Raw genomic sequence first — 20,204 nt, 5'->3', positions numbered from 1 at the left:
ATTATAAAGTTATTTTCAGATCAAAACACACTCATATTCATAAAGCATCTGTTACAATCCTGAATAGACAGCGTGACGAGTCCACACACACACACACACACACACACACACACACACACCCCCCAGCCTGCATTTACAAAATAATAACCACGAACAATGTGACATCATTCTTCACGTTTTCTTAAATAATGCTTTATGAATACTGTATAATATTTCATAACAAACACAAACACATATCCCCGCCCCCCCCCCCCCCCAAACACACACCCCTCCCCCCAGGGTCTTTCATACAGAATTTGAACATAAACATAAACTCGCTAACATCTCCGTAGCCTCTTTATATATTTTGTTCATTTATTTAACGATCCCGAACAAAATGAAATAAATAAATGGAAATAAATAGAAGAGGAAGAAGAAGAAGAAGAAGAAAAAAAAACAACAAACGGGCGTCACGCAACGTGAATCACAGACAGAGAGGAGGAAAAGATTCAAGCGCAGAGAAAGGAGAGGTTTAAAAAAAAATTTTTTAAAAAAACGAGAGAGAGAGGGAAATAGCAGATGGATGAGAGAGGGCTAGTGCTGTGAAACGGGGTGTACCCTTTTGCTCTTGGTCCTGACTGGGTGATCCTGTGGCTCGCTGAGGAAAACCTCCACGTCGTCAGGCACTTCTTCCAGAAAGTTGGAGGGCACCAGACCTCTGTGCCCGTTCAGTTCGCCCTGAGAGACGACACGACACGGAACGGGACGCCGATCAAATCAACACACCGCAAAAAAAATCCACGTTGATGAACAGACAAGAGTAACGTCTGACATTTAACAGCAGAACAAGCCAGCTTTCGCACGCCGTAACCATAACAACCGAGTCCTAGCTACTTCTAGCTAGCTAACTACAGAAGAATGGGTTACTAGTTGCTAACTAGCCTACGTTGCTATTGCTTTCAACTACAATGTATTTTTCAAGGTGACCACAGAACGCAAATTCTCTTAGCTCTGAAGCGATGACAAATCGAAATCATTTAAATATCGACAAATATGTCAGGGTGAAGATATCGTTAAGCTCCTCACAGTCTCAATACTTTCTTAAAAATACTTTTTTTTTTCTACTGGTACTGATACTTCCTTGTTTTCCCGTCACTTGCCCCACTAGCTGCAATCTGATTGGTTAGAAGATAAACAGAGCTTTCGAATTTGAGACGCAACTTTGCACTCGTGCAGAACTTCTCGAATCGGCGAAACCGCACTCGCACGAAATTGCTGATGTCGGTAAATGAGACCTTTAAACCGCCCACGTTCTCCTCTTTATACAGAATCGCATGTAAAATGTCTCTCTCTATAAATTGTCTCTTGCTGTTATGTAATTGACGGTGTATTATATTTGAAAGCGAAGAAAGAACGCAATCGGGCATCCTGGGCGTGCTCAGGAAAACAGCGTAATCAGGTGCGTAACCGACGACACCGAACGACATCTTTTGCGTGCGACAAAGTACTGACACGCTCAAATCCACCGCACAGAAGTGTACTCACGTAATAAAACCCGTCTTCATCGATTTCCCCAAACACCGTTATCACATCTCCGGCACAGAAGGTCAGCTCTTCCTGAGAAAGACGCACACGGCAAGGTTCAGCACATTATTCGTATACCGCGAGGCGTATTATGCGCTACAGGACACAGCGAACGCAGCATTACTACTGTACAGATGAGATGCTTATACGACAAATGAAATCAGTAGCTGAAACAATGAATATTGAGGGTAATAAACTAAACTGACACGTTAAGTGAATGCCCTTCACGACGCCATAGACAGAAGAGGTAGTGATCCCTAGGTAGGGGCTAGAGGATTATTTGAAACAGGCCCAACGAGTGAACTACGGCCTGACCGATGTAACTTTATTACGTTGCTGTTGATACCTTTCTGAAATAGTGAGACTTTAGAAATTTGAGCGATTAGCGCCCTCTAGTGCCTCACATCAAGTTCAAGACCAGATCATTTTCTCCTACATTTACATTTATTCATTTAGCACAGCTGAAGCTAATCAGCAAATGCTTTATGTTCAAACATAAATGTGGGTCACTGGCTAGACATGTTAGCATTTCATAACAAATCCATTCCACTTAACTAAATATTAGTTTTATTTAAAAAAACTGAAAAAACAACGAAGTGGGCTAAGATATCGTCGCATCCATCATGGCTAGTGTATGCAAAGCATTTTCGGTTGCTTAACTACTGAACCATGTGTGTAAGTGTTGTTTTCTCGTCTCTACTCAGCGCTCTCCTAGAGCTATTTATTTATTTAAAAAAAAGAGTAAATGAGTGATTCGACCTAAAAGCAAAAAGTCCTCAGGCTAGCAGTATTAGCCAGGCTGTTCGTAAATGAAAGGCTAGTATCCTGGAGGCTAAAACTGAATTTGTTTTGAGAAGGCATTGAGAAGATTTCTTCGTTACCTCTACATCTACGTTTGGCGAGCTCTCCCTGGGGTCGTAGTCGTACAGAGCCACCATCCGGTGCGTGGACATCGGGTGCCGTCCACTCCTCCTGTTCCGCTCTGAGACGAGACGAACAGAGAGAATGTGAAAACGAACGAGGACGACCGAACAAAGACAGACAATTCGGTAACGCGATAAACAGACGAGTTTGGCGTTATTTTGAACGGTATGCGAATGTAAACATAACCGTGAATCTTACATGGTGGGAAAATAAATATGAAAGACACATGACTACGAGACGCTAACGCTAAATGCTAACGACCGATGCATGTCGTCCGTTAAGGTTGCGAGTTTATATCCCAGGAATGGCAGATAGTGAGGGGAATTACCTTGTAGCCCAAAATGTAGGGGTGTACTTACTTAATTTCCATGGGGTTGTACTTTCACGTGACTGTACATGAATATAACGTATATACTTACGTACATATGTTTAAAACTCAGCTCAGAGTGTGTTACTTGTACAAAAAGTACCACATAAAACAAATATAACAGGCACTAATGAAAAATAGCTTAAAAAAAAATAAAGGCAAGGAAAATGATAAGCAAATTAAATAAGAAGTACTAGCAACGGCGTGGATGAAGAGCAACGCGTCCGAGGCATTTGCACCTTGGGATTCGGTTTAGAAAACAAGGAATGAAGTGAGCGCTTGGAGGGGTTGAGAAAAACAAAAGCGAAAAGCTCGGAGGGAGAACAAACCTTTCTTGGATTTCCGAAACCTGCGATTTAGCGAGCGGCCATCTTTGAACCGATCGCAGTTTGCTTAAAAACAGAAAAGGAAGGGAAGAGAAAAGGAGAGGAGGATGAAAAGTGCAAGCAAGCATAGGACTGGACAGCTCGTGACTTTTATACCGGAAAAGCTACGATTCAGGCTCTGAGGATAGAAAAACAAGCGAAGATAGATTAGAAGAAGCAGGAACGGGAAGGATATCGGAGACGAACAGCTGACGGCGCAGAATAAGAGCGAACGTACCTATTTTTTCGACCGGTGTGTTCAGCGGTAGGAAGCCCTGCTGAAGAAGCTGGTCCATCATATCGCTGTCCTCCGTCTCGATCTCGGATATCATGTTGCAGGGGACGAGACCTCTCCGGCCTGTAGACACCTCCGCTCTGTAGAACCCGTCCGTGTCCTTCTCTCCGAACACCTACACCACAAGCGGAAGAGACGAGACGAGACGAAACAGGATGCTTAACGGAACGCAGTGAAAGGGGAAAACAGACGGTGTGGGCAGCTTCGAAATGGTTTAGAAAGGCCCTTTGCCTAAACACCTGAGCGTGAAAAGGCGACAAAATTGTCAGCAAAAAAGGGGGAAAAAAAAAGTTGAAGGCAACCGAACAGCACAGAAAAAAAACTAGTAAAATACAAAGAAAACAAAGAGAGTTGAGCGTGTTTGTTTTTTTCAACGCCACGATCCTCAGAAAACGCAATAGAGAGGGACACTTTCTAGAGAGTAAAAGGCAAAACTATCTAGGCATGTGCTATTCTCAAGCTTTTAAGGGATCTTCATGAAGCACAAAAGGCGCATAACGGGAGCATCATGGCCCACCTTTATGATCTGGCCCTCTTTGAAGGGAAGCTCCTCTACTGCGGCGTCAGGGTTCGGGGACATGGACTGGGGGTTGTAGTCAAACAGAGCTACAAAAATCCTCGCCAGGTTGTCCGGCTCCGGCTCCTCGAAGTAGTCCGGCGAGCGTCTATCCCGTCCTCTGTAACCGCCTAAAAAAAAAAACAACACACGCACAGCTACTGCTACTCTCAGAACCAGAACGGAGATCGCCGCCACTGTCTTTTAACAGTAACTGAACATTTATTAGCTATTTCATAATAGTGCATAATGAATCTCTTTCGCAAAGAAGATACAAAAAAACAACAACCCTAATAGCTATTTAAAACTAGATATAAAAAAAAAGCACAAAGTAACACACTATAGAGAAAACGTAACCGATAATGAATTTTTCACTTTCCCCAAACGATCATGTGATCACGAACATGTTCTGTGTCTAAACGTCTTCTGACTTCTTGAGTTTTGCTCGAGATTTAAAGCAAATTTCAGTTTAAAGTGGAACGATATCATCAACCACCCTGTCCAGGGTGTACCCCGCCTTGTGCCCGATGCTCCCTGGGATAGGCTCCAGGTTCCCCCGTGACCCTGAAAAGGAGTAAGCGGTAGAAGATGGATGGATGGATGGAGGGATGGATGGATATCATCAACCAGCTTTTAGCAACAATTCCACATTCCAACTTTGAGACGCTAGGCTTAGTGGGCGCAAATGAGTTCAAGTCGTTTTTAAGGAAAAATTCGGAAAGATTCGGAGTGAAATCACCTCTTCGATTATTTACAGTTAGTGTTATATTTATATAGTGCTGGGGGGGGGGGATCTCCTCAACCACCACTATTGTGTAGCGTCCACCTGGACACGGGAGGATTATTAGCGGGCCGTGATAGAGAAGGGCCGTTTTCGCCAGAACACCGGGGTTATACCCCTACTCTTTGACGAGAAGTGTGCTGGGATTTTTAATGAGTCGGGACCTCGGTTTAACGTCTCATCCGAAATCTCATCTCATTAGCCTATTATACACACTGAACATGTCTTGATCAAGTCGGTTTGAGGCGAATGGAAAATCGCATTAATCGAGCACTCACATGACCAACACAGAAACGTCTCAAACTGAGAAGCATGCATAGTAACCTCACAAGACACCATGCACACATACGCACACACATTCACACCCAGGCACGATTTACAGTCGCCAGTCGACCTGCAACATGTTTTTGGGAGATAAAACTCCACAAGGATTGAACCTGAGTTCAGGAGTAAAGATGGCAAAGCGACACGCTGTACCATCGCGCCACTCAATTACCATCGAGTTGTGAAGAAATGGTGACAACAACAACAACAAAAATGGTTAAAAAGTCATTGATCACAAAAGATTTTCATGGATATGAGATCGGTCCTTTAAGGAATCAAAATGCCACAGGTTCCCAACCCTGGTCCTGGAGTACCACCTGTCCGGCAAATTTGAATGCTTTCCCTGCTCTGACACAACTGAGTTAAATAATAAGCCGTTTTTGCCACTCTTCCTGACTTGAAGTGGGTGTGTTGATAATAATGAGTCTTATATACACGATACTGCACAGTGAAATTCTTTTCTTCGCATACCTTAGTATGTCAGGAAGTTGGAGTCAGAGCACAGGGTCAGCCATGATACAGCGCCCCCTGGAGCAGAGAGGGTTAAGGATCTTGATAAAAGGCCCAACAGTGGCAGCTCGGCAATGCTGGGGCTTGAACCCCAGACCTTCTGATCAGTAACCCAGAGCCTTAACCGTTACGCCACCACTGCTAGAGCATCGAAGACGTTAGACAGTTGGAACTCTGGGACCAGGATTGGGAACCTGTGGTCTATGGCATTGCTGCTCTAAAGAATATTTTATTATGTAAGTTCTATTTTTAAGAAAGCAGTAACATATACAATGCAGGAGGAGGTTCGTGCAGGGCGGCCAAGACAGGGTTAGACAGGCCGCTTTTGGACAGGATGGATCAGAGGAGGGAGAAAAGTGGTGGAGATGGACGGAGAGAGGGAATCAGAAAGCAAAGCACTGTTTGGGCTTTAAAGACCACATAGGAGCACATTGAAAAGGGGGAGGACAGTCACACTATTCTCAGCACACTATCCTCACTGTCGGCACTCAACAGAAAGAATGTCGGGGGGAAAAAAAAAGAAGGAAGAATCGAATGTTTGGAGGGCCAAAGCGTACTTCCAGACCACAGATCCTGAGCTGTCAGCCCTCCAAGCACTGGTTCCCCTCAGCTCTTTATTCAGCAGCCAACGAAACCCAAAGCAAGCTATAACTACAAGCTACTGTCTGGTCTAATACTCTAATCTCTTTTTGTCTAATCTGTCTCTCTTTTCCACTGCACGTACCATATCGTTCCTCTGATCGTCGTGGTGGGCATTTCCTGCGGCGCGCTACACTGCCATAGTAAACATCATCCTTGACAGGTGAGAGGTTCCCCTCACTCCCCTCACTGTTATTCTCCATTGTGATCTCTAAGGAAACACCAATCAGAGCATTACAGCCGCACACCTCTAATCGCCGCCCGTCTGATCGTGAAGAAGCATGGAAGCAGAGTGGGCATGTAGTGGGATCAGTTCGATTTGATCGCACATGAGTGCTAGCCTCTAGCATCATGAGCTGTGAGAAGGAAAACTGATCCCAGATCTGCCATCAAGTGCTACATATGAGTAAAACAGCCAGGCTGGAGCGGTTCTGCCTAGCGGATTAGCATATGAGCAGATGGTGCAGTCAAACAGGATACACACCAGTAAATCAAGCAGTGCTGTTCATAGAGTCCATGTCGATTATGACATGCCGTTAAACACATAACCAGGGAAAAGTACACAACAATGGAAATCTTAAAGAGAAAGGGGATGGGCAGGGCTTATCCCGTACAGGATGTGACCTCACTAACCGATGGAAGGAACCATCATGGGCCTTCTCTGAGGGGGAGGACATCCGTGACTCATCCGACGGCTGGACTGCTCCGGTCGATCCGAGCGTCCCATGGAGGAAGAGTTCCCTAAAATCTTCAAATGTAGACATTAAAGCATTCAACTTACGAAGAAGCAGCATTATAAAATGACAATGACACCACATCCATAACTAAAGCAGTTATGTTATGCGTTTACAAACAATAGTTTAGATCTATATGCTTATTGCTAGTGATTCAGAAAACAAGGAGGATGAACTCATCGAAAACATTGAACAGAAACGGTCAAAACAAACCCCAACAACGACATGGGTAGGGTTTCAAATCAGATGTTTAGCTAAAGACCATTTAGGTTTTTGTTCGGTAATTTCTCTGTGGCTTGGTGTAAATAAAAGAATCGCTTGGAAACATCATACTGTAGATTTCTTACCATTAAGGAGTAAGAAATCTACTGATCCATCATTAGTATGTTGCTGCCTTTTTTTCAAGTCTGGTCCTGAAGAAGCATGGGAAATATTTAATTTCTCTGTGTGTGCGCTGTGTGCTACATGAACAACTGGTGAAACCTGATATCTTCATGCTGGAATGTCAGTGTTCTATGAGAGTCTGCTCACAATCCATAGGAACAAGAAACACTCAGAAATGGCCTTTAGGTAATTGCAAATAAATAAATAAATAAATAAATCTACACGTTCATAAAAGAAAACTCACTTCACATTCTAGTAAGGAATTCACATGATACAAGAAAGCAACAAACAAACGAACAAACAAAACAAAACTAAAACAGCTGAACCAACCAATAAATGACCATGAAGCAAATTTTCTGAAACTTCTGAACATCTGAAAAAAAAAAAAAAAAAAAAGAAAGAAAAGAAAAAAATACAGGGAAATGGACCCATTAAATGAGGAGGCAGAACACTGAGAAAAGAGGAATGGTTTTACTGCTTGTCGATGAAGGGGCAAAGTAGTTGGTGGATGATGCGGCGTGAGAGAGATGGAGACTGGAAGAGGAGGAGGAAGAGGAAGAGGGGGGTTTTGTAGACACACACCAGAGGTTCATCCACTGCTCTGTTGAGTCTGGCCACAGAGTGAGCCCTAATGTCCCTGCTATAGCTCCTGCCAACCTCACTCAGCCTGCTCTCGCTCCGGAACCTGTGCCGAGGCCGATGGAGATGGTGAAGATGGTGATAAATATGTGGACGGTAGTAGTGGTGGTACGACTCCCTGAGGTCACCCGCTGTGTCCAGGAAGTCCTCCTCTACACCACACTGGCGCGTGAGCGTCCTCTTCCTGCCTGTCGCCAGCGCACGGCGCTCTGCAGGGCCCTCGCTGTGGATGCTGCCGCTGCAATTCCAGTTCCAGCCACCGCGGGGGGCCAGTAAGTTCTCGTCTTCACTCCCGCAGTCCAGGCCACTGTCTGGGCTTTTGGTGTTCTGCCTGCTGCTCCAGGCTGAGGTTCTGTCCTCTGACGAAAAGCATCGGCGCCGCTGGAACTGCTTCAGAATACGTGTGTTCGCAGATAGCCGTTCGGATTCTCTTGCTTTCTCCTCTTTCCACGTTTTCTGCTCGGCACCAGCCTCCTGCTCCTCCTCGGCCACCTCGGGGATGCTGTGGAGGCGCTTGGGGGAGCGCATCGATCGCTGGCGGACCACCTCCCGCTGCAGGTCCCAGTTACAACTATCCTGCTCCTCCATCAGGTCCTGCCGTCTGTAGTACGCCTTTAATGAAGTACCAGCCGATGAGGCAAAATCCACGGATGAAATTGTAATTTTTTTTTTTTTCATTTATTAGATTTAAAAATTGTGGGTTTTTTTTTTTTTTGGTTTGGAGTTTGGAGTTTAGTTTGAAGTTGTTAGAACAGGCAGAGAAGACACAACCGTGCGCAAATGAGAACCAAAATTGGGGAAAAAAGAAAAGACAAAATAAAGACAGGATTAGTTCCAAGAGGCTGCGGCCGAAGTGCAAAGCATGCAGTCTCATTCTGCGACGGGCGTGGCATGCTGCGGACGGTAATCTGTGGAAGGAATCTGTCAGGAACACACGGACCATACCAAAGATGGGTTTGAAGGAGGATCGCGTGATGCAGGGCCTACTCAAACGGAGGGCAGGAAAACCCTTAAAAGATAATTCCATACACAGCCATGGAATGAGCTGATAAATAGTAAATAAAATCTAAAGAAAGAAAAAAAAGAAAGGTCTTGACAAAAATGCAGGAGAAAATATTCAATGTAACATAACAAAAAGGAAAAGTGTGTGTCAAGTATATTATGGGAAAGAAGACCATTATAGTGATGATCTCATTAAAAAGCCAGCACCGATTTATAACAGTTTGTCATTTGAGTGAGTCATTTTGAACCTACTTCCATCTTCAAATCTAAGTTCATTTTTGCTGGACTGCCAAACATTTTCCTTCACAGACATATCTCTGTACGGTAGGTGGTGGTGGTGCGCACCCAAAACATGGGCCACCAATAAGAACATACTAAAAGAGCATAATATTTCTCATTGTTCCAATTGAACCTCTCGTGGTACCGTTAATCCCTGTCATGCTAGCATGTAAGTATTTGCTAGCAGAGTACCCAACCCAACCTGCTAACCCAAGTTCCCAACTTAAAGGTGGCACATCTTTTTGCAAATGACAAGTGGAAGCTTTAGAGACCATATTGAGTTTCAGAACCTGAGTTGTGCCTTTTACCCTTTGCCAATTTTCTAGTAAAGAACAGTGGTAGTCACCAACTAGAGTGCAAGCTGGAAAAACAACACTATGGCAGTGGGTTTGTGGCCAAGCGATGTCTACGGAAGGACGGTCCAGGAGAACAAGCAGGTAACAAGGACTAGAACTGTGCACTGTTAAGGGCGGCCAACTTATATGCCTGCTTTCCTTCAGTAGTCTAGCGTGTAGAGTTGTTTTCATCGTGTGTGATGCCGACCGTTCCGGAAAGTACTTGTTTGAGCTTTCCATGATGAAGCTCTGCAGCCACCACACCTGCCCTCTGTATCCCCCGTCCTCCGTGACCAAGAGTTTTACGGAGGTGTCAAAACCCATTAGGATATTGATACACCGTGATGGAGAGGTGATAAAGTCCCTCAGCAGGACAGACAGAGTTTCCAGTGCTTGGTGCAACCAGACAGGACCCGTGTCTTCACATCTCATTAGTCGCCAATGAGACAACGCATGGTCTGCCTAGCCACCTGCTAAAGCTCATGCCGCAGCAGGTGTCTGCACAGATGCTACATGCTAGATGATAGTCTGAAGAAGGCCATCCCGCAGTGCGTTGGCCTGGCTCCTGAGCAGCATTGATGACTTTTGCAGACCTCTGATGCTCAGGAAGTTTGGCCAAAATTAGTGTGATCATAGCTTGTCTCCCAGATGGGACGGCAGAGTCGGTCCAGTGACCTTGACTGCCTTGTGGCATATCCGGGGCAGATACTTTCTCTCCTCTGTACTCTTAGATGTCATTAGTGAGTACTGAAATGAAACTCAGTACATGGATATCTCCACACATGGGTTCACTTAATGCAGGAGAACTTGCTCCAGGCCCAGATCTGTCAGTCCTGGCTATACAAGAGGGGCACTTGAAGAGCTGTGAGGATTGACACCAGGAGAATACATACTCATTGTACTCCCCACGTCAAGTGCTAAATTACTCACTAAGTGACAGGAACCTTTGGAGGTCACACAGCGAGTTGGTTACGAACAGACAGAGGCAATACATTCCACTTCTAGACAGAGAGAAGGTCCAGTTCCCTGTGGAGACCGGCTCTCCCTATCCAACTGACCGACTGATTGGTTGCAAGTGGAGCTTTCCTGGTCGTACCAAACTCATACAATGCTACAAGAAGACACCTCAGGGTAGTTTAGCACAGCTACATGAAATGACAGAATACAAAAAATGCGTTTCTAATAATGCGTGTCTACATTTGATGCTTATCCACTGTCTTTCATTGATGAGTTAGATACTGCTTGTTTTTAAACGACATTGGATATGTCTAATTTCTACTGGACTCGTAAAACCTGTCCTGGTCACACCGTCACCCTTCCTTTAGTTTTTTGTGGAGGAACCCATAAATGTTTAAATGACTCATGGACTGAATTCTTCTTCCTAACAGTGTGTTACAGTTGCTTACCTCAATTAGGGTACATACAGCATCTGAGCGTTTTCCTGAGATCTCAAGACTGAGTGATAAGAAGTGTGCAATCTGGTGGTTATAATATAATGATGGTTTCTGGGCTTCAACTTAGGTAATGTACTGATGCGTCCCCAAATCACCAGCACATGCAACCTGTCTCATACTAAATAGGTTGTGAAGGAGTTCCTGGGGCTGACTGGTTATTCTCCTAGGTTCTTGCGCAACTATTCTGGTGTCACTGACCCCGTGACTAATCTCACCAAAAAGCTGACACATAAAAGCATAGACTGCATACAGCAACGCCAAAACGCTTCAAATCATGTTAAGGCAGTTCTCTGTGGGAGGTCAGTGTTGCATTCTCCTGAGTTCTCTTCCCTTTCATTCTTCCCTTTTACAGCACCTGGTGCTGTATATCAGTCGGAAGCTGTCTGCAAATGAGATGAAGTACAGCAGCGTCGATAAGGAGTGTCTAGCAATTAAGTGAGTGGCTTTCATCCTCTGATACTACCTACTTGAGCATCTCTTCACTCTCTGCTCTGGTCATATCCTGCTCCGGTGACTCCACGGCATACCAACGCACAAATTACCAACGGTAGCTTGTTTGAAAATTACGGATTTCCTCTCTCAGTGGCCGCCCAGACGGGAAAGTTACACCTCGGTCAGCGCCAGCTGAGAGTGCACATCAGAGGAAACAAGCTATGGGGTCATAAGAATTGCGCATGGAGATGACATATGGGGAAGGTCTACAGCTTTGAAGAACACAGTGGTTTCCTTCATAAAGAGAAGGAGAGACTCTTCACCTGGTCAAAATGAATAAACAGGGGCACAAGGGCTTTACTTAGGGAGATGAGTTTAGTCCCCAACCAAAGACCAAAGATCAAAGACCAAAGTCACTTTGATGGAAGTCCAATTGGGAAAATCTGCTAGAAGGACCACCACTTCTGCAGAACTCCACCAATCAAGCCTTCACCTATAGCAGAGTGGCCAGATACTTAGTTAAAGTCATACGAGAGGTCAAATAGAGTTTGCTAAAGGGCTTTCAGGCCATGAGTGACATCACTATATGGCCTGATGAAACGCTTTGGCCTAAATACAAAGCATTACACATGGAGGAACGGTCTACACAAAGGCATGGTGGTGGCTGCATCATGTGGATGTGCATGTTTCTGGGAGGTCTGTCAGGATCAACAAAGAGGTCCTTGAGGAAAACCTGCGACCTCAGAGACCTCGAACAGGACAAACGTTACTTCCGAGACAGATGACACACAACTATGGAAAGTAAAATGGAGGAATGGCTTTGGGACGAATCTGTAAATGTCCAGCCAGCGCCAGGAGCAACACACTCCTTCAAACCTGACAGATCTTGAAAGGAATCAGAGAAATCCTGGTGCGCCGAGCTTGTAGCATCATACCCGAAAATACTTACGGGTTCATCGCCGCCACGATCGCTTTAATCTATTTGAATACTTTGAACGGTGCTTTTTATTTTGGAGTGTTTATTTTTGTAGATTGATGAGATAACAAGACATAAGCTCCGCCGCCGCCATTTCCGGCGTGATGCCTGAACGTATTGGGGCTTTAATTAGGTTCTATAGTCGCACAACTGTTATGTTATTACCGGTAATGCCATAGGGAAGACCAATCAAATGATATCCTAATATCCCAACGGTGATTTCCTTAAATAAGAGCAGCAGTCATGTCTGGTAAACTAGGCATGCCTGGTCTTGTTCTTACAGAGACGAAGGGCTCATGGACAATTCTCATTTGAAGATGGAAGTTTTACACACTGCAAAAAAAAAAAAAATGTACATATGTCAATATCAAAGGTAATACGCTGTAATTCATTTAGATTTTTTTTTTCTTGCAAACAAGAATGCAGTAATGATATACAAAGATTTTCATACGATTAGATTAAACTCTTCTCGACCAATGCACCTTTGACGAAGTCATCGAAATGACATGATGCCAAAACAAAGATGACAAATATGACAGACGAGAAAAACACCAATTTATTGCTCTCGATATATTTACAGTTGGTGTTTCCTTTCAGCAACCGAAGCTGCTTGTTAATGTTTCGTGCAGCGTGTACGGTATGCCGAAAGGAGACGTACATATATTCCCAAGATCGACTTCTCAGCGCTGAGTGAAGCAAAACTGAACAGAAGTAGAAGCATGAGACGAACAGAACCAAAAGTGAATAATCGTTTCATTTAAATGAGAGTCGCTCACTTAAATGAGATTCCCAAACGGCCTCGTCGTAGCTCAAGCACTTCAGCTGGCAACTTGGTAAAGCCTATGACTTATACAGTTTACATACGTTTAAACTAGGGGTGGGACAGTATATCAGTCTGAAGGTATACCATGATAAAAATCGGTGTTTTTGTTGTCTTTATGCTACGCCAGTGAAGATAAAGATGTCACGAAATAAAAAAACAACAATGTTTGTTTATAATAAATTATCAAATTAAATCCGAATTATGGTTCCAAGTTTTATATATAAATATAAATATAAATATATGCAGGGAGTGAGTCCGTCACTTCCCTTTTTTTAAATTAAGATGTTATATATACATATACATATATACATAATATATATGTGTATATATATATATGTGTATATATATATATATATATATATATATATATAGATATAGATATATACACACACACACACATATATATATATACATATATATATATATATGTATATATATATATATATATATATATATATATATATATATAAAAATTTCATGACACTACAAATATAGCCCATATTATAAAATGAGAAGAAAAAATAAATTAAAGCAGATTGTGAAATTATTTACGAAATAAAAACATAAATCTTCTGATTGCATAAGTATTAACCCCCATTGCAGTGAGACTTCCTAAATGAGTTGCGACTGTATACGGCACCACATTTTTTTATTTTTTTTTGCTTGCTAATGAGGAATAACATCATTAGCACATTTCGTCAGGATCCGAGTTGCTAAATTAATCTGGTGGGCTGGATTAGAACCTTTACGTGGCCGGTCCCAGACGACTGGTTGTACATTTGACACTCGTAATACAGCCGCATGCCGTAATGTTATATTTTTAAACCGTTCCACCCCTAATTTAAGCCGTGAATTTCAAACGCGTGTATGTCGATATGTCGTGATACAGTGTACCGCTGGACATAATCAAAAACAAGCAACTTTTCACTTCACAATTGCGACTTGCTCACGGTAGGAAAATCTTCCGAAATGTCCGTGTACACGTTACATGTATGCGTAGAGTCCGAGTTTCGTAAATTCCATCTAAAAATCGTGTAGACATACAGCTCCGTACTGAAATCTCTAGCGTGCATTAATGCATGCAGTGTGTGTGTATGCGCCGTCTCGTCTAAAAACCAGCAGTTCCCAATCCCAGTCCTGGAGAACCTAAGAAGTGCACGCTTCCTACACTAACACACGTGACACATACGTGTGTATGTTCTCTCAGACTGGTATGGAGAACTGCTGAAGCCATTCAGCTGCTCGTAAAGCTCTGTATGAAACATGACTGCATGATGTTAAAGCGAGAGCTGGACCAAAATGAAATCTACATTTCAATTTCCGTCTGCAGAGACGTGTTCGGGTTCTGTCCGCAGTTATGAGGCTAATGGGACGTTTAGACTTGTGTGTGTGTGTGTGTGTTTTCTGACACAATGACATTCTGATATCTATGAAAATATTAATAGTAATAAGGACACAGTGGTATCACTATGCCCAAAGTTTGAAGGCGGGATTGGTTGGATATGAATATATAATTAGAATTTGCCGTTTTTTGTTTTTTTTTGTAGAATTCAAACTATTTCTTTTGAGGAGAGTGTGAAGCATGAAAAGTCTTGGCTACAGTACATTTGAAGTTAGGGGAACAGTGTGTAGCTTTCATTTTTGGCCAAACTATCCCTTTAAACCTGGGAAGCTCAAAGCCACTGTAGGCCTACAGAGCGCAGTGTGTAACAGCCTCACTACAACATGTTCCAACGTCCCAATTTTTCAGCTCTGAGCTTCTGAAACCTTCCAAAGTCACTGCTATTTTAGCCAGACTTCTACCTCACCCCAGGATGAAGCTTATCTTCTAAACAGGAAGGTTTGTATAAGTTCAGGTTCTGGCTAACCCAGATGTTCTGCTTGGCTCAGTTTGAATTATTGGGTGTGAATAATAATCAGGAAAATTTTTTTTTTTTTTTTTTTTTTTTTAAATACATGTTGTTTATATTCCAGAAACGATGCTTTTAAGCCAAAAATAACAAACAAAAAAAGACCACTCATCATCTTGCCATCAGGAGGATCCCCAAACACATCCCCTATTAAAATATTGCTAATAATCAATAAGAACATGTAATGTTTGCTCAAAGGGATAGAACATTGCCTAAAAGGTAGTGAACAGTACATGAGGTTTAGTACAAAGCCACTGTATCCCAGTAAAGAGCAGGGTGTTACGTCCTCATTAGTCTCCCTTAAGCCTTAACCTCTACTCTAACCAGAAATCTTCTGAAACCTCAGAGTCTCATCCAATCCCCTTTAGTCTCTGCAGCCCTTGTGTTTAAAACTGTGCCTGCATAAACTCAACCCCCGAGGACATCAGTATGCACTGGCTAACACCTTCCTTCCTTCCTTCCTCTAGGAGGCGCCCTATACACCACTGCATGCTCCATCCCTCTGCGTATACCCAGAGGACCAGCCCCCGCTGCACTCCACACACACACACACACACACACACACACACGTGCCGGCCGCTCGAGCGTGTGCTCCGTACCTTGAGCGTGTTGTGCGAGCTGATGCTCCGCCGCCGGCCTTCCTCCAGCTGCATCTCGCAGTAGAGCTCCTCCTCGTCCTCCTCCATGATGTCGGACAGATCCGAACCTCGGCTGCTCTCCGTGCAGTACTCCTCGCTGTGGGAGTGGTGGTGGGGCTGGAGAGAGAGAGAGAGAGAGAGAGAGAGAGAAAGAAGGTGGAAGAAAAAAATACAAGAAAGAATAAAGAGAATACGGAAAGCAGCGAGAAAGAGAGAGAGGCGTTAATGTGACGTCAGATTACAAAAGAAAAAGAATATGAAGACCTCCGGAGCAAAAACACTCCATGATGATAAACGATATCGTAAACTCCATCGTATTATTATTTATTATCATAAATGATAATTAAATATTACTTAACTATGCGCATTATATTCCTTCCTACGTCTTACATGTCTGCTCGTTTCAGAGCCCCTGAGAAAGTCGTCCACCGAGGCTCCTCTCCGCCTGGTGTGGGGCGAGTCGTAAACATCGTCCTCCTCGTCGGAGTGAGGAGCATTATTCCTCTCACTGAAGATGTTCCTTCTCTCCGGCTGAAACACACACACACACGCACACACACACGCACGCACATTAGTAATAATCAGTCCCCTCAGGATTTTGTGATTGAAGAAATGAACGCGAAACCAAGGAAACTCCAAGATATTCTTCGGAGCATAGAATTTTTCAAAATTACCGCAGATTTTGCGCGGATTCGGGCCGAGGCGTGTCACGTGACGTCGTCACGGCGCGCGTTCAGCCGAAGCCCTCTCAGATTCACGTGCGTCGAACACGAGTACAGCTAAAAGGTCTCGTTTACCAATAAACATCACTGAAAGAGCGCGCAGAACCATTTCGTGCGATCGCGATTTCGCCGATTCGAGTAGTTTTTCCGCAAAAAAGCACAAAAAACACTACAAATCGCATCGCAAATTTAGAAAAACGCTCCAGCAAAATCGCACATTTTTGGCCGCAATGAATCGCAAAAAAAAAACTCTGCGAAATCCTGGACGGACGGAATAATACATCACATCACATAAGGCAGTGTGGCAGTCCGTGAGGAATACGGTCACCGTATGGAATCTCGACAGTGAATAACGTATAGACTGAGTGATATTATTAACTCGTTCCTATTCCTTTCCAGACCTAAAGCGTGTGTGTAAGCGGCAGACGAACGATATCGATCACGTTCAGCAGGACTGGCTTCCTCCTGATAGTCAGAAGAAGCTCTGACGCACGGTGATGTTCAGATTAGAGTCGGGAAAAATTCTTCTATTCTTCTGAAGCTATTTACGATCCTAATTACTACTGTGATAAAAATGATATTTGTAACAGTCGGGTCAGATTCCGAGCATCCTGACGGTCACCTTATGATTGGCGCCGTGTCTCTGGGCTGCCTGCCTCGCCATGGCACGTGCCACCGTGTTGGAGATTGGCGTTCCCTGAGGCTGGGGCAGGATCCTCTGGGTCACATGCGTTGGTGGTGCTGGTGGCTCCAGGCCGTGACTTCTGGCGGTCGGGGGTGGCAGAGGCGACGGGGCTCGTTGGTGAGGCTCCCAGGGCTGGCACTGCCTCCTGTCTGCCTCCGGGTCTTTGGCATGGGCATCTCGGGCACTTGGGAGGAGTTTGGGTTTGGGGAACGGCTGAGCGGAGGATGGCGGAGGGTGGATTTGGGGTTGAGGGTGAGGAGGAGGAGGTGGCTGTGTGTGTGGTGTTGGCGGTGGTTGTGGGTGGGGGAAGCTCTGTGGGTAGTTTGGGGGAAAGGGGGGCGGGTGAGGGTGGGACTGGGACGGAGCAGGCAGTAGGTTGTGTGGGATCGAGGCGGCGTTGGAGTCTTGTGACTCGCCTTGAGCTGAGATGGTGCGTACGACGACTTCGCGTGCTTCCAGACACTGGATCCGATTCAGCTCTACCGTCACGTTTTCCGCCGTGGGGAACATCACCTCCGCGATCTATTACACACCACACACAGAGATGTTTATTTTGATCGATCAACGGTTCGCAGACTGGATACGAACCGACAGAATGACATCATCAGTAGAGCTAAAATCACTGAGAGATTGAGGCACACCCTCGTTTATACAGTCCACGCAGAGGCTACACTACAAATCAGCACTTTTCTTTACAATTCTAACCGATCATCTTCATCCTGATTCATTTTTCGTTCTTTAAATCAAGGAGATGGTCGAATCTTTTATATCTATACTGTATAAAATTATACACACTGATATGTGCTATGCTACTTATCACTCAGCAGATGGCGACAGAGAGTAACGTCAGACCAACGTCTCCAAACAAGATAAATTGAACATGTAATTGATATCAGATTATAAGGATACAGTGTAGGCTCGTTACTAACACAAGGAGGTGATGAGGATAATGCATTTATCCCATGTACTGACCTTTTGACCTTTGGTACAGACCACATAGCCCATGACGTTGGCGCCGTTGGAGGTGTTGCTCGGTGTGAGAGGAGGGGGCTTCCAGCGCACCTGCAGCACCCCCGGCGATGTCCCACAATGCACCTGGACGTCTTGCGGAGGGAACGGAGGACCTGGAGGAGAGCACGGCGAGAGGAGACACGCTGATTGCCTGTGCTGTGACCGAACAGAGTCGAAGGATTCAAAACGCAACTCTAGCCTGTAACTCACTATCAAAAAGAGCTGTGAAGACCGATTGAGATTCAGAACCACAGACTGAACAATAGCATATAAAAAAAATTTTTGCTAGACATGGGGTATGTCTCTGGTTTTGTCCGCCAGTCCAAAAAATAGATGTGAACGTATAATCATGTAAAATAAGACCGAAGGGTAATCATGCTTTATTTCTCAGTCAGGTCAAGTATTTTTAGAGCTTATTGTGCAGTACACACTGCCTCGACTGAAAGCACACTCGCTTTTCAAAAAAAAAAAGAAAAACCACGATGAAAAAAAAGTTCGAACAACAACAACAACAAAAAAAAATCGAACAAAAGGTAGTGAGTTGGGGGGCGTGTCATTCAGGCCGGTGGATAACAAAAAAACCCCCCAAGAAAACCCAATATAGCCAACACACACGATACCCGTTCTTCCAAGGAAAGCGTTTTCCAGGACATTTTCCACGACTTCGAGAAAGTCTGCCGTCGAATCAGTACGTACTGATCAGTACAAGTGTGTAGTACGAACACAATCCGGACATGCTACGCCCGCCATGTTGGCACTACAACTTAAAAAGAGCCGGCGCTCTGCCTTCCGCCATTTTGGATTCTGACAGCTCTTCCGTGCCAGTCCCGTAGCATTATGGGATAGCGCAGTGTCCGTTGCTTCCATTCTGCAGAATCTCGGCAGAGTCAGTAGGTCATCGGTTCTCACCTACTTGTTTTATGAATACTGAGAATTCGGACATGCTACTCCTTTGGTGTACCGCTTTTCACCTACTGTATATACGTAGGGTAGGCGGGATATTCGGATGCAGCCATAGTCACCATAGAAGGTCTTATATCTCGCATAAATAAATTCTCTGAGCAAAAAAAAAACATCTAGCACAGCTAGGAAGAAAACGTGTAAGTTACGTGTAATGCAAATTTGTTCTTCATTAATAACAATGCCAGCATTTCCAGGTGTAGTCTGAAAGATGTTCAGGTAGCTTGCTTAACCATGCGCTCATGTACTATAAATCTGTTATCGTTTGACAATTCAGCATGGCATATACAGTACATATTACTCGGGGTTATTTCTACAGTAGTCTCAGCTCGACACGTCTTGCCGTCACTTCTCTGGCCGAGGGCTTCGGAATCCTGAAAGTCGAAAGCGGTCGGGTTGGATCTCTGTCACTTTTCCGGCAACTTCCGAACACCGTGACACGCCGAGCTTTATCGGAGCACATTACAGTCTTCGGATCTTACGCTTAAACGCCGTCTTTAAAAGCGTACGTTCAAAACTTTGCCGTTTTTATAGCGGACGCTGCGATGTTTCCGGACGCTTCGTGCAACGCTAACGCGATCCGTATACAGCTTATGACTGAGGGGGGGAAAAAAAAAAGAAGAAGAAAAGTCACAATTTAGTCTAGAAATTTCCCGGTTTTCACCGAACGCATGATTAATGTCTTCGGTTTATCTCTGACAGTTATGAGCAGTCGTAATATCCGCCTCTTTTTGTGTGAAAAACAAAAGTGACTGGAAATCAAAGACAATATAAGACACAGATTCTGGGTTCGAGGAGCGTTTTGTCCCGTCTTTAAATATAACGAAGCGTACAAACGTGTGTTTTCATGTCCCATGGGATAACTGCGCTCGTAGCCTGCATGTCCGTATGTATAA

At 44.3% G+C, this 20,204-nt stretch overlaps 2 protein-coding genes across 2 annotated transcripts in view; both read right to left on the bottom strand.

The window, feature by feature from the left end:
- Positions 1-341: 341 nt before the first annotated feature.
- rimbp2b (RIMS binding protein 2b) overlaps positions 342-20,204 on the bottom strand; it is a 38,931-nt gene continuing 19,068 nt past the window's right edge. Inside the window, exons 8-17 of the mRNA XM_053624174.1 lie at positions 18,310-18,461; positions 17,275-17,859; positions 16,321-16,461; positions 15,892-16,047; positions 6,958-7,072; positions 4,032-4,201; positions 3,458-3,629; positions 2,445-2,545; positions 1,525-1,596; positions 342-717 (exon numbers count right to left, since the gene is read on the bottom strand). Of these exons, the coding sequence (XP_053480149.1) occupies positions 574-717; positions 1,525-1,596; positions 2,445-2,545; positions 3,458-3,629; positions 4,032-4,201; positions 6,958-7,072; positions 15,892-16,047; positions 16,321-16,461; positions 17,275-17,859; positions 18,310-18,461 (1,808 nt within the window). The 3' untranslated portion in view covers positions 342-573. The remainder of the gene's footprint in view (positions 718-1,524; positions 1,597-2,444; positions 2,546-3,457; positions 3,630-4,031; positions 4,202-6,957; positions 7,073-15,891; positions 16,048-16,320; positions 16,462-17,274; positions 17,860-18,309; positions 18,462-20,204) is intronic.
- Positions 7,131-9,509, bottom strand: LOC128607385 (uncharacterized). The gene has a single exon (XM_053624173.1). It carries the CDS (start codon positions 8,757-8,759, stop codon positions 7,914-7,916), a length of 846 nt encoding a protein of 281 aa, XP_053480148.1. The 5' UTR covers positions 8,760-9,509; the 3' UTR covers positions 7,131-7,913.

This window comes from Ictalurus furcatus, chromosome 5, assembly GCF_023375685.1.
Source record: "Ictalurus furcatus strain D&B chromosome 5, Billie_1.0, whole genome shotgun sequence".
NCBI classification, from domain to species: domain Eukaryota; kingdom Metazoa; phylum Chordata; class Actinopteri; order Siluriformes; family Ictaluridae; genus Ictalurus; species Ictalurus furcatus.
The sequence above is the reverse complement of the archived record's forward strand: the minus strand, read 5'-3'. Positions and strand labels throughout refer to the sequence as shown.